Genomic DNA, 13863 nt, shown 5'->3' with positions numbered 1-13863 from the left:
CTGGAGGGATGTCTGATCATTATCTTGTGGACGCGAAGGTGAAGAATTGTAGAGGTTTTCAGAAGAAAAGAGAGAATGTTGGGGTAAAATGAGTAGTGAGAGTAAGTGAGCTTGAGAAGGAGACTTGCGTGAGGAAGTACCAGGAGAGACTGAGCACAGATGGAAAAAGTTGAGAACAAAGGAGGTAAGGAGAGTATGGGAGGAATGGGATGTATTTAGGGAAGGAGTGATGGCTTGCGCAAAAGATGCTTGTCTATATGAGAAACGTGGTAGGTGGGTTGATTAGAAAGGGTAGTGAGTGGTGGGATGAAGGAGTAAGAATATTAGTGAAAGAGAAGAGAGAGGCATTTGGAGATAGAGATATGAGTGAGGAGTTTTAGAGATTTGTTTTTCTATAAATACGAAAACTCCACATCATTTGTATGACGGTTTGACAAATGGCGCTTTGAGGAGTGACTTGAGGAGAGTTAGACCCAGCTGTTTTGGAAGAGGACTCATTGTTATATAATTCTGGCAGTGTTGGTGGGGGTCAAGCCATGCCACGTACAACGAGCAATACTAAATCAATTTCATGAAAAGACCAAAGATGTTCTGAACGGTGCTTTATGAGGAATGAATCAGCCTGACCCACAGCACACGTATGAAGGTTGACAAGTGCTGGAGGGACCCACCTGGCACATATCCCGCTCCTCATCAGACCCGTCGTGGCAGTCGTCGACGGTGTCGCAGAGGTAGCCGAACCCCACACATCGGCCGTTGCTGCATCGCCACTGGTCACGCTCACACTCCTCTCCATCCCTGAAGCATCTCACGCCCGCCGCCTCAACCACACAAGTCGGTTAGTTAGCCAAGTAATCATTTTGCTACGTATCTAACCTACCAAAACTTAAAAGACAAGTTCTACTACTCATGTCTCACATTATAAGACAGGAAATATTGAGCACATATCCATGGTAACTCGTGTGACTAGATACTAAAAGTAAAGTGACTTTTGAACGTAAAGGAACAAAATCCTTGACAATCTGTTGATAACGGAAGAACAAATGAGAGACTACACGTCTGATAACGCACATGGGAAGATACTGGCTCTTGAAATGCTCACAACAAGAAGATGACGAAAAGAGAGAGAGAGAGAGAGAGAGAGAGAGAGAGAGAGAGAGAGAGAGAGAGAGAGAGAGAGAGAGAGAGAGAGAGAGAGAGAGAGAGAGAGAGAGAGAGAGAGAGAGAGAGAGAGAGAGAGAGAGAGAGAGAAACTGGACGCCAGGATTCAAGACCTTTCAGATGTAACGACGAGGACCAAGAACACGACCTGGATGACGTAAAGCTGGACTCACTGTAGTAGACTTGTACACTGATAAGACCCAGAATAACGACTATAATCCAGTCAGCTCCCAGACCAGAACCCCAGGCAAGGCACAACCAAGACTATCACGAGGATAAGTCTTATATAAGGACTCAGGGATGGAAACAGATCAGGATGGAGAGAAGGACCAAGGCCAAGGCCCGAGACGGATTCTTGACCACAACACACTAAGACCTATATCAATATCATCATCAGGACCCATATCAAGAACCAGACAAGAAGCCAATAAGACAATCTGCTTCAGGAAAATCTGAACTCAAACCAGAGCCAAACTTAAGTCAAAGCCAGGATCCAAACCAGAACCTAGGTCAGTGCCCAGACTATGCCTCAGACCAGGAAACCAACTCGGCACTTACCTCGGAGGGCTGGCAGTCGTGCTCGCCCCAGCCAGCGAAGTCACAGTCAGCCAGTGATGCCTCGTTGCCGTCACAGTTCAGGTCGTCCATGATGTATTGCCCACTTCCTGACCCAAATCTGCCGACCACATTATGATAGAGGTTATGTGGATGTATGGGGTGTGGGGGCAATACTGTGGTCAGGTTACTGTAGAGGAGGCAGCACTGTGGTCAGGTTGGTGTAGAGGGGACAGCACTGTGGTCAGGTTGGTGTAGAGGGGACAGCACTGTGGTCAGGTTGGTGTAGAGGGGGGGAGCACTGTGGTCAGGTTGGTGTAGAGGAGGCAGCACTGTGGTCAGGTTGGTGTAGAGGTGGGAGCACTGTGGTCAGGTTGGTGTAGAGGAGGCAGCACTATGGTCAGGCTGGTGTAGAGGGGGCAGAACTGTAGTCAGGTAATTGAAGAAAGGGCAGCATTGTGGTCAGGTTGGTGTAGAGGTGGGAGCACTGTGGTCAGGTTGGTGTAGAGGAGGCAGCACTATGGTCAGCCTGGTGTAGAGGGGGCAGAACTGTAGTCAGGTAATTGAAGAAGGGGCAGCACTGTGGTCAGGTTGGTGTAGAGGGGTCATCACTGTAGTCAAGTAATTGTAGAGGGGTAGCACTATGGTCAGGTTGGTGTTAGGGGGACAGCACTATGGTCAGGTTGGTGTAGAGGGGACAGCACTGTGGTCAGGTTAGTGCAGAGGGGGCAGCACTGTGGTCAGGTTAGTGTAGAGGAGGCGGCACTGTGGTCAGGTTGGTGTAAGGGGGACAGCACTATGGTCAGGTTGGTGTAGAGGGGCAGCACTGTGGTCAGGTTGGTGTAGAGGGAGCAGCACTGTGGTCAGGTTGGTGTAGAGGGAACAGCACTGTGGTCAGGTTGGTGTAGAGGGGTCAGCACTGTGGTCAGGTTGGTGTAGAGGGGACAGCACTGTGGTCAGGTTGGTGTAGAGAGGACAGCACTGTGGTCAGGTTAGTGTAGAGGAGGCGGCAGTGTGGTCAGGCTGGTGTGGAGGAGGCATCACTGTTGTCAGGGTATCATAGAGGGGCAGCACTGGATCAGGTTGACGTAGGGGGGCAGAACTGTGGTCAGGTTGGTGTAGAGTGGGCAACACTGTGGTCAGGTTGGTGTAGAGTGGGCAACACTGTGGTCAGGTTGGTGTAGAGGGGCAGAACTGTGGTCAGGTTGGTGTAGAAGGGAATCACTGTGGTCAGGTTGGTGTAGAGGAGGAGGCACTGTGGTCAGGTTGGTTTAGAGGGGCAGCACTGCGGTCAAGTTGGTGTAGAGGAGGCAGCACTGTGGTCAGGCTGGTGTAGAGGGGGCAGCACTGTGGTCAGGTTAGTGTAGAGGAGGCGGCACCTTGGTCAAGTCAATGTGTAGGAGGCAGTACTGTTTTCAGGTTGGTGTAGAGGAGGTAGCACTGTGGTCAGCACTCTAGTAAGGGCAGTGGTATTGGGCAGCACTGTGGTCGGGGTAGACGTGTGGTCAGTGTAGTGGGGTGAAGCAGCACTCTGGTGAGTGTAATGGTGTTGAGATGTACTGTGTTAAGGGTAGTGGGGTGGGGCAGCTCTGTGGTCAGGGTAGTGAGGCGGGGCAGCAGTGTGGTTGGAATAGTGGGTTGGGACAACACTAGTCAGGGTAGTATGGTGGGGTAGCACTGTGGTCAGGTTAGTGGGGTGGGACAGTATTGTAGTTAGCGTCGTGGGGTGGGGCAGCACTGTGGACAGGCTAGTGGGGTGGGGCAGCACTGTAGTTAGCGTAGGAGGGTGGGGCAACGCTGTGGTCAGGATAGTGGGGTGAGGTAACACTGTAGTTAGCGAAGCCCCACACCTCTAGAGGGTAGAGGTGTGGGGCAGTACCGTGGTCAGGGCAGTGGGATGGGGCAGCGCTGTGTTGAGGGTAGTGTGTTGTGGCAGCACTGTGGTTATTGTAGTGGGGTTAGGTAGCACTGTGATAAGGGTAGTGGAGGGGGCAGCATTGTGATTAGGTAGTGGGGTAGGATAGCACTGTGGTCGGGTTAGAGGTGTGGGGCAGCAATGTGGTCAGGGAAGTATGGTAGGGCAGCAATGTGGCCGGATTAGTGGGGTGGAACAGCACGCTGGTCATGTTGGTGGGGTGGGGAACCAATGTATTGAGGGTAGTGGGGTGGGCAACACTTAGGTCAGCGTAGTGGGGTGGGGCATCATAGTAGTAAGGGTAGGGGAGGGGGCAGCATTGTGGACAGGGTTGTGGAGTGGGGTAGCACTGATGTACTGAAGTGGGGCTTCCTCCCCCACCACACTACCCCAACCACATTGCTGCCCCACACCTCTACCATGACCACAGTGCTGCCCCACCACAATGCCCCCCACCACAGTGCTACCCCATCGCATTATCCTGATCATAGTGCTGCCCCGACCCACTACGCTGACCACAATGCTACTCCAGCCCACTAACCCGATCACAGTACTGCCCTGCCCCATTGCGCTGACCACTGTGCTGCTCCAACCACTAACCTGATCACATTGCTGCCCTTACCACACAACCCTTGACCACAGTGCTGCCCCACCTCACTACCCTAGCTACAGTGCTGCCCCACCCTACTACCCTGCCCACAGTGCTGCCTGACCCTGACAACAGTGCCGCCCCACTCTACTACCATAGCCACGCAGCGGCCCCATCCCACTACCCTGACCACAGTGCTGCCCTACCCTACTACCCTGATCACAGTGCTGCCCACACTCCACTACCCTGACCACAGTGCTACCCCACCCTACTGCCCTGACCGCAGTGCTGCCCCTTATCACTACCGTGACCACAGTGCTGCCCCCACCCCACTACCCTGACCACATTGCTGCCCTACCCTACTGCCCTGACCACAGTGCTGCCCCACCTCACTACCCATACCACAGTGCTGCCCAATCCTACTACCTTGACCACATTGCTGACTTACCCCACTACACCGACCATAGTGCTGTCCCTCCCACTACCCTGAACACAGTACTGCCCCCTCCACTACTATCACCACAGTGCTGCCCTTCACCTCTACCCCGACCACAGTGCTGTCCCACCACATTACCCCGACCACATTGTTGCCCCACCACACTATTCCGACCACAGTGCTGCTCCAACCCACTAACCCGATAATAGTGCTGCCCCACCTCACTACACTGACCATAGTGCTGTTCCTTACATCTACTCCGACTACATTGCTGCCGCACCACAGTACATCGACATCAATGCTACCACATCCCACAACCTTGACCACAATGCTGCCCCTCTCCAGTACCCTTACTACTATGCTGCCCCACCCTACTACGCTGACCTGAGTGTTGACCACCCCACTTCCCTCAATACAGTGATTCCCCACCCCACTAACGTAACCAGCGTGCTGTCCCACCCCACTAATCTGGCCACATTGCTGCCCCACCACACTACTCTGACCACAGTGCTGCCCTCCCACAATACCCCGACCACAATACTGCCCCACCACAATACCCCGACATAACCCAACCACATTGCTGCCCCATCGCACCACCCCAACCATAGTGTGTGGTCGGGATATTGTGGTGGGGCAGCACTTTGGTCGGGGTAGAGGTGTGGGGCAGCACTGTGGAAAGGGTAGTGGAGGGAGCAGCACTGTGTTCAGGGTAGTGAGAGGGTCAGCACTGTGGTTGGAGTAGTGGGGTATGGTAGCACATTGGTCAGGGTAGTAGGGTGGGGCAGCAATGTGGTCAGGGTAGAGAGGTGGAGGTAGCACTAAGGTCAGAGTAGTGGGATGGGGACAGCACTGTGGTCAGGGTAGTAAGATGGGGTAGCACTGTGGTCAGGGTAGTATAATAGGGTAGCACTGTGGTTAGGGCAGGGCAGTATTGTGGTCAGGGTAGTATAATGGGATAGCACTGTAGTTAGGGCGGGGCAGCATTGTGATCAAGGTAGTTGGGTGAGGCAGCACTCTGGTAAGGGTAGTGAGTTGGGATAGCACTCTGGTCAGGGCAGTGGGGTGGGGCAGTATTGTGGCCAGGGTAGTGGGGTGGGGGGCAGCACTGTGGTCAGGGTGGGGCAACACTATGGCCAGGGTAGTAGGGTGAGGCAGCACTGTGGTTAGGGCAGTGGGGTGGTGCAGCACTGTGGTCATGGTGGTAGGGTGGGGCAGCACTGTGGTCTGGGTAGTGGGGAGGGAGCAGCACTGTGGTCGGAGTAGTGGCGTAGGGCAGCGCTCAGGTCATGGTCATATGGTGGGGCGGAACTGTGGTCTGAGTAGTAGGATGGAGAAGTACTGTGGCCACGGGAGCGGGGTGGGGCATTACTATAGACAGGGTAGTAGGGTGGGGCAACACTGTGGTCAGGGTAGTACGGTGGGACAGGACTGTGGTAAGGGTAGTGTAGCGGGGCAGCACTGCGGTCAGGGTAGTGGGATGGGGAAGTACTGTGTTCATGGTAGTGGGGTGGGGGAGCACTATGGTCAAGGAAGGAGGGTTGGGTAGCACTGTGGTAAGGGTATTGAGTTGGGGCAGCACTGTGGTGAGGGCAGCAGAGTGGGGCAGTACTGTGTTAAGGGTAGTGGGGTTGGGACAGCACTGTCATCAGATTAGTAGTGGGGCAGCATTGTGGTCAGATTAGTAGTGGAGCAGCACTGTGGTTAAGGTAAAGAGGTGGGGTAGCACTGTGGTAAGGGTAGTGTAGAGGGGCAGCACTGTGGTCAGGGTAATGGGATGGGGCAGTACTGTGTTCATGGTGGTGAAGTGGGGCAGCAATGTGGTCAAGGTAGTAGGGTTGGGCAGCACTGTGGTAAGGGTAATGAGGTGGGGCACCCTCGTGGTCAAGGCAGTAGATTATTGCACCACTTTGGTCACGGTAGTGTGGTGGAGGTAGCACTGTGGTTAAGGTAGTGAGGTGGAGCAGCACTGTGGTCAGGGCAGTAGGGTGAGCAGCACTGTGGCCAGGGTAGTTGGGTGCGGGTAGCGCTATGGCCAGGGTAGTAGAATGGGTCAGCACTGTGGTTAGGGTGGGGCATCACTGTGGGCAGGGTAGTAGGGTGAGGCAGCAATGTGGTCAGGGTAGTGGGGTGGGGCAGCACAGTGGCTAGGGTAGTGGGGTGGGCAGGACTGTGGTCAAGGCAGTAGGGTGGGGCAGCACTGTGTTCAGGGTAGTGGCGTTGGGGCAGCACTGTGGTCAAGGTAATAGAATGGGGTAGCACTGTATTTAAGGTATTGGGGTCGGGCAGCACTGTTGTCAGGGTGGGGCAGTGCTGTGGTCAGGGTAGTAGGGTAAGGCCGCACTGTGGTCAGGTTAGTGGGGTGGTGCAGCACTGTTGGCATGGCAGTAGGGTGGGGCAGCACTGTGTTCAGGGTACTGGGGTGGAGGCAGCTCTGTGGTCAGGGTAGCAGAGTGGGGCAGTACTGTGGTTAGGGTAATGGGATGGTTCAGCACTGTGGACAGGGTAATACGGTGGGGCAGCACTAAGGTAAGGGTAGTGTAGTGGGATAGCACTGTGGTCAGGGTAGTGGGATGGAGAAGTATTGTGTTCATGGTAGTGGGATGGGGGAGCACTATGGTCACGGTAGTAGGGTTGGGGAGCATTCTGGTCAGGATAGAGAGTTGGGGCAGCACTCTGGTCAGGGCAGTAGGGTAGGGCAGTATTGTGGTCAGGGTAGTGGGTAGGAGGCAGCACTGTGGTAAGGGTAGGGCCGCACTATGGTCAGGGTAGTAGGGTGAGGCAGCACTGTGGTTAATGGTAGTGGGGTGGTGCAGCACTATGGGCAAGGTAGTACGGTGGGGCAGCGCTTTGGTCTGGGTAGTGGGGAGGGGGCAGCCCTATGGTCGGAGTAGTTGCGTAGGTCATGGTGGGGCAGCACTATGGTCAGAATAGTGGGATGGAGGAGTACTGTGGCCACGGTAGTGGGGTGGGGTAATACCATGGTCAGTGTAGTGGGGGGGAGCACTGTGGTCAGGGTAGTACGGTGGGGCAGCACTGTGGTAAGGGTAGTGTAGCGGGGCAGCACTGTAGTCAGGTTACTAGAGTGGGGCAGCACTGTGGTCAGGTTGCTAGAGTGGGGCAGCACTGTGGTTAGGGTAATGAGGTGGGGCAGCACTATGGTAAGGGTAGTGTAGCGGAGCAGCACTGTGGTCAGGGTAGTGGGATGAGGCAGGACTGTGTTCATGGTAGTGGGGTGGAGTAGCACTGTGGTCAAGGTATTAGGGTTGGGCAGCACTGTGGTAAGGGTAGTGAGGTGGGGCACCACTGTGGTTAGGGCAGTAGGGTGGGAGAGAAACGTGGTCAGGGTAGTTTAGCGGGGCAGCACTGTGGTCAGGGTAGTGGGATGGGGCAGTACTGTGTTCATGATAGTAGGGTGGGGCAGCACTGTGGTCAAGGTAGTAGGGTTGGGCAGCACTCTGGTAAGGGTAATGAAGTAGGGCACCACTGTGGTCAGGGCAGGAGAGTGGGGCATCACTGTAGCCAGGGTAGTGGGGTGGGGCAGCATTGGGGTCATGGCAGTAGGGTGAGCAGCACTGTGGTCAGGGTAGGGGGGTGTGGGCAGCATTGTAGTGAGGGTATTAGAAGGGCAGCAGTGTGGTTAGGGTAATGGGGTGGGGCAACATTGTGGTCAGGGTAGTAGGGTGATGCAGCATTGTTGTCAGGGTAGTGGGGTGCGGTAGTATTGTGGCTAGGGTAGTTTGTGGGGCAGCCCTGTGGTCAGGGGTAGTGGGGTACGGGCAGTACTGTGATCAGGTTAGTGGTTGGAGCAGCGCAGATGATAGTGCAGTGGGGCAGGGCAGCACTGTGGCATGGCAGTAGCGTGGGGCACTAATGTGGTCTGGGCAGTGGGGTGGGGGCAGCACTGTGGTTAGAGTAATGGCTTGGGGCAGCACTGTGGTCAGGTTATTAGGGTGAGGCAGCACTGTTGTCAGGGTAGTTGGCTGGGGAAGCATTATGGATAGGGTAGTGGGGTGGAGCGGCACTATGGTCAGGGTTAGTGTGGTAAGGGCAGTACTGTTAGTGATTGGAGCAGCACAGTGGTCAGCGCAGTGGGGCAGAGCAGCACACTGATCGGGTTAGAGGGTTGGAAGAGCACTGTAGTCAGCGTAGATGGGGCAGCACTGTGGTCAGGGTAGTGGGATGGAGTAGCACTATGGTCGGGATATTGTGGTGGGGCAGCACTGTGGTCGGGATAGTAGGACGGGGTACCACTGTGGTTGGGTTATTGTAATGGGGCTGCACTGTGGTCGAGGTAGAGGTGTGGGACAGCAATGTGGTTAGGGTAGTGGGTTGGGGCGGCACTGTGGTCGGGGTAGTGTGGTGGGGCAGGAATGTGGTCGGGTTATTATGGTGGGGTAGCATTGTGGTCGGGGTAGTGGTGTGGGGTAGCACTATGGTGAGAGTAATGGAGGGAGCAGCACTGCGTTCAGGGTGGTGGGAGGGGCAGTTGTGTGCTCAGGGTAGTAGGGTGGGGCAGTACTATGGTCAGGGTAATGGGGTGGAGGTAGCACTATGGTAAGGGTAATGGGATGGGGCAGCACTGTGGTTAGGGTAGTAGAGTAGGGTAGCACTCTGGTTAGGGTAATGGGGTCGGGCAGCACTGTAGTCAGGGTAGTAGGGTAAGGCAGCCCTGTGGTCAGGAAAGTGGAGTGATGCAGCACTGTGGGCATGATAGTAGAGTGGGGCAGCACTGTGGTCTGGGTAGTGGGGAAGGGGCAGCACTGTGGTCAGGGTAGTGGAGTGAGGGCAGCACTGTGGTCAGGGTAGTAGAGCGGGGCAGCACTGTGGTTAGAATGATTGGGTGGGGCAGTACTGTGGTCAGGGTAATAGGGTGAGGCAGCTCTGTATTCAGGGTAGTGGGATGGGCAGCACGGTGGCTATGGTAGTAGGGTGGGTAAGCACTGTGGTCAGGGGTAGAGGGGTAAGGGCAGTACTGTGATCAGGTTAGTGGTTGGAGCAGCACAGTGGTTATCGCAGTAGGGTAGGGCAGCACTGTAATAGGGTTAGTGGGTTGGAACAGCATTTCGGTCAGCGCAGTGGGGCGGAGCAGCACTGTGGTCAGAGTAGTGGGATGGGGTAGCACTGTTGTCGGGTATTGTGGTGGGGCAACACTGTGGTCGGGGTAGTGGGATGGGGTAGCACTATGGTCGGGGTATTGTGGTGGGGCAGCACTGTGGTCGGGGTAGAGGTGTAGGGCAGCATTTTGGTAAGGGTAGTGGAGGGGGCAGCACTGTGGTCAGGGTAGTGGGGTGGAAGCAGCACTATGGTCAGGGTAGCGGGATGGGGGCAGCACTGTGGTCATGGTAGTAGAATGGGGTGGCACTAAAGTTAGAGTAATGGGGTGGGGTAGCACTGTGGTCAGGAAGGGGCAGCACTGTGGTCAGGGTAGCACTGTGGCATGGCAGTAGCGTGGGGCACTAATGTGGTCTGGGCAGTGGGGTGGGGGCAGTACTGTGGTCAGAGTTGTAGCTTAGGGTAGCACTCAGGTCATGGCAGTATGGTGGGGCAGAACTGTGGTGAGAGTAATGGGATGGAGGAGTGCTGTGGCCATGGTAGCGGGGTGGGGCAGGGTAGTAAGGTGGGGCAGGGTAGTAAGGTGGGGCAGCACTGTGGTCAGGGTGGTACGGAGGGCAGCACTATGGTAAGGGTTGTGTAGCGGGGCAGCATTGTGGTCAGGGGCAGTGGGATGGGCAGTACTGTGTTTATGGAAGTGGGGTGGGGCAGGACTGTGGTCATGGTAGTAGGGTTGTGCAGCACTGTGGTAAGGATAGTTATGTGGGGAAGCACTGTAGTCAGGGCAGTAGGGTGGGGCAGTACTGTGGTCACGGTAGTGGGATGGGGCAGCACTGTGGTCACGGTAGTGAAGTGGGGCAGCACTGAGGTTAGTAGGGTAATGGGGTGGGGCAGCACTGTGGTAAGGGTAATGTAGTGGGGCAGAACTGTGCTCAGGGTAGTGTAGGGGGTGAGCACGGTGTTCAGGGTAGTGGGATGGGGCAGTACTGCGTTCATGGTAGTGGGTTGGGGCAGCACTGTGGTCAGCGTAGTGAGGTGGGACAGCACTGTGGGTAGGGTAGTAGGGTAGGGCAGGACTGTTGGTCAGGGTAATGGGGTGCAGACAGCATTGTGGTCAGGGTAGTAGAGTGGAGCAGCACTGTGGTCAGGCTGTTGCAGCACTGTAAGTAGGGTAGCAAGGTGGTACAGCACTGTGGTCAGAGTAGTGGAGTGGGGCAGCACTGACTAGGTCAGTGAGATGGGGCAGCACTGTGGTCAGGGGTAGTGGGGTTAAGGCAGTACTGTGATCAGGTTATTGGTTGGAGCAGCAGAGTGGTCAGCGCAGTGGGGCATGGCAGCGTTGTGGTCGGTTTAGTGGGCTGGAGCAGCATTGTGGTCAGCGCAGTGGGGCGGGGAAGCACTGTGATCAGGGTAGTTAGATGGGGTAGCACTCTGGTCGGCGTACTGTGGTGGGGTAGCACTGTGATGGGGGTTAGAGGTGAAGGGCAGCACTGTGGTCAGGGTAGTGTGCTGGGGCAGCACTGTGGTCGAGCTAGTGTGGTGGGGCAGGAATGTTGTTGGGGTATTGTGGTGGGGCAGCACTGTTGTATGGGTAGAGGTGTGGGGCAGCACTGTGTGTAAGGGTAGTGGAGGGGGCAGCACTGTGTTCAGGGCAGTGAGAGTGGCAGCACTTTGGTCAGAGTAGTGGGGTAGGGCAGCACTGTCGTCAGGGTAGTAGAGAGGTGTAGCACTGTGGTCTGAGTAGTGGGGTGGAGGTAGCACTATTGTCAGGGTAGTGGGATGGGGGCAGCACCTTGGTCAGGGTATAAGAATGGGGTAGCACTGTGGTTAGGGTACTGGGGCGGGGCAGCACTGTGGTCAGGGTTAGGCAGCACTGTGGTCAGGGTGGTAGGGTGGGGCAGCACTGTCTTCAGGGTAGTGGGGTGGTGTAGTAGTGTGGGCATGGCATTAGTGTGGGGCAGTAATGTGGTCTGGGTAGTAGGGGGGGGGGGAGCACTGTGGTCAGAGTAGCAGCTTAAGGTAGCACCAGGTCATGGTAGTATGGTGGGATGGTGTAGCAATGTGGGCATGGTAGTAGGGTGGGGCAGCACTGTGGTCAGGGTAGTAGGGTGGGGCAGCACTGTGGTTAGGGTAGTACTGTGGGGCAGTGCTGTGATAAGGGTAGTGTAGCGGGAGGGGACATTGGTCAGGGAAGTGGAATGGGGCAGAACTGTGTGCATGGTAGTGGGGTGGGGCAGCACTATGGTCAAGGTAGTAGGGTTGGGCAACACTTTGGTAAGGGTACTGAGGTGGGGCAGCACTGTGGTCAGGGTAGTGGGGTGGGGGTAGCAATGTCGTCAGGGTAGTAGAGTTGGGCAGCACTGTGGTTAGGGTAATGGGTTGGGGAAGCACTTTAGTCAGGGTGGGACAGAACTGTGGTCAGGGAAGTTGGGTGAGGCAGCACTGTTGTCAGGATAGTGGGGTGGGGCAGCATTTTGGCTAGGGTAGTGGGGTGGGGCAGCACTGTTGTCAGGGGTAGTGGGGTAAGGGCAACGCTGTTATCAGGTTAGTGGTTTGAGCAGCACAGTGGTCAGCGCAGTGGGGCAGGGCAGCACTGTGATCGGGTTAGTGGGTTGGAGCAGCATCGTGGTCAGCGTAGTGGAGCGGGTCAGGACTGTGGTCAGGGTAGTAGGATGGGATAACACTGTGGTCGGGGTATTCTAGTGGGCAGCCATGTGGTCGGGATAGTGGGACGGGATAGCACTGTGGTCGGCTTATTGTGGTGGGGCAGCACTCTGGTCAAGGTAGAGGTGTGGGGCAGCAATTTGGTTAGTGTAGTGTGGTGGGGCAGGAATGTGGTCGGGGTATTATGGTGGGGCAGTACTGAGGTCGGGTTAGAGGTGTGGGGCAGCACTGTGTTAAGGTTTGTGGAGGGAGCGGCATTGTGTTCAGAGTAATGGGAGCGGCAGCACTGTGGTAGGAGTAGCGGCGTAAGGCAGCACTCAGGCCATGGTAGTATGGTGGGGAAGAACTTTAGTCCGAGTAGTGGGATGGAGGAGTACTGTGGTCACGGTAGTGGGTGGGGCGGTACAATGATCAGGGTAATACGTTAGGGCAGCACTGTGGTGAGGGTGGTTTAGCGAGGCAGCGCTGTGGTCAGGGTAGTGGGATGGAGCAGTACTGTGTTCATCGTAGTGGGGTAGGGCAGTACTGTGGTCAAAGTAGAAGGGTTGGGCAGTACTGTGGTAAGGATAGAGCTGGGGTAGCAATGTGGTCAAGGCAGTAAGGTGGGGCAGTACTGTGGTCAGTGTAGTGAGGTGGGGGTAGCACTGTGGTTAGGGTAGAGTGGTTCAGCACTGTCGTTAGGGTAATGAGGTGGGGCAGCACTGTGGTAAGGGTAATGTAGCGGGGAAGCACTTTGGTCAGGGTAGTGGGATGGGGCAGTATTGTGTTCATGGTAGTGGGGTGGGGCAGCATGGTGGTTAAGGGAGTACGGTTGGGCAGCACTGTGGTAAGGGTAGTGAGGTGGGTCATCACTGTGATTAGGGCAGTAGTGTGGGGCAGCACTGTGATAAGGGTAGTGGGATGGGGCAGTACTGTGTTCATGGTAGTAGGATGGGGAAGCACTGTGGTCAAGGTAGTAGGGTTGGACAGCACTGTGGTAGGGGTATTGAGATGGGGTGGCACTGTGGTCAGGGCAGTAGAGTGGGGCAGCACTGTGGTCAGGGTGATGGGGTGGGGGCAGCACTATGGTCAGGGTAGTAAGATGGAGCAGCACTGTGGTCAGGGCAGTAGGGTGGGGCAGCACTGTGGTCAGGGTCGTTAAGTGCGTGTGGCATCACTGTGGGGAGGGTATAGGGAAAGGCAGCACTGTTGTCAGGGGAGTGAAGTGGGGCAACACTGTGGCTAGGATAATGGGGTGGGGCAGGACTTTGGGCAGAGGTAGTAGGGTAAGGGCAGCACTCTGATCAGGTTTGTGGTTGGAGCAGCACAGTTGTAGGCGCAGTGGAGGAGGACAGCACTGTGATCGGGTTAGAGGGTCGGAGCAGCATTGTGATCAGCGTAGTGGGGCGGGGCAGCGCTGTGGTCAGGGTAGTGGGATGGGGGTAGCACTGTGGTCGGGGTATATTGGTAGGGCAGCACTGTGGTCGGGATAAAGATGTGGGGCAGCAATAA

General features: G+C 55.9%; 1 protein-coding gene across 1 annotated transcript in view; it reads right to left on the bottom strand.

Moving 5' to 3' along the window:
• Positions 1 to 617: 617 nt before the first annotated feature.
• LOC139766740 (uncharacterized) overlaps positions 618 to 13863 on the bottom strand; it is a 116737-nt gene continuing 103491 nt past the window's right edge. Inside the window, exons 8-9 of the mRNA XM_071695661.1 lie at positions 1720 to 1837; positions 618 to 821 (exon numbers count right to left, since the gene is read on the bottom strand). Coding sequence (XP_071551762.1) covers positions 618 to 821; positions 1720 to 1837 — 322 coding nt within the window. The remainder of the gene's footprint in view (positions 822 to 1719; positions 1838 to 13863) is intronic.

This window comes from Panulirus ornatus, chromosome 58 (assembly GCF_036320965.1).
Source record: "Panulirus ornatus isolate Po-2019 chromosome 58, ASM3632096v1, whole genome shotgun sequence".
Lineage (NCBI taxonomy): Eukaryota > Metazoa > Arthropoda > Malacostraca > Decapoda > Palinuridae > Panulirus > Panulirus ornatus.
Note: the sequence above shows the minus strand (reverse complement) of the source record. Positions and strands in the feature narration are given on the sequence as shown.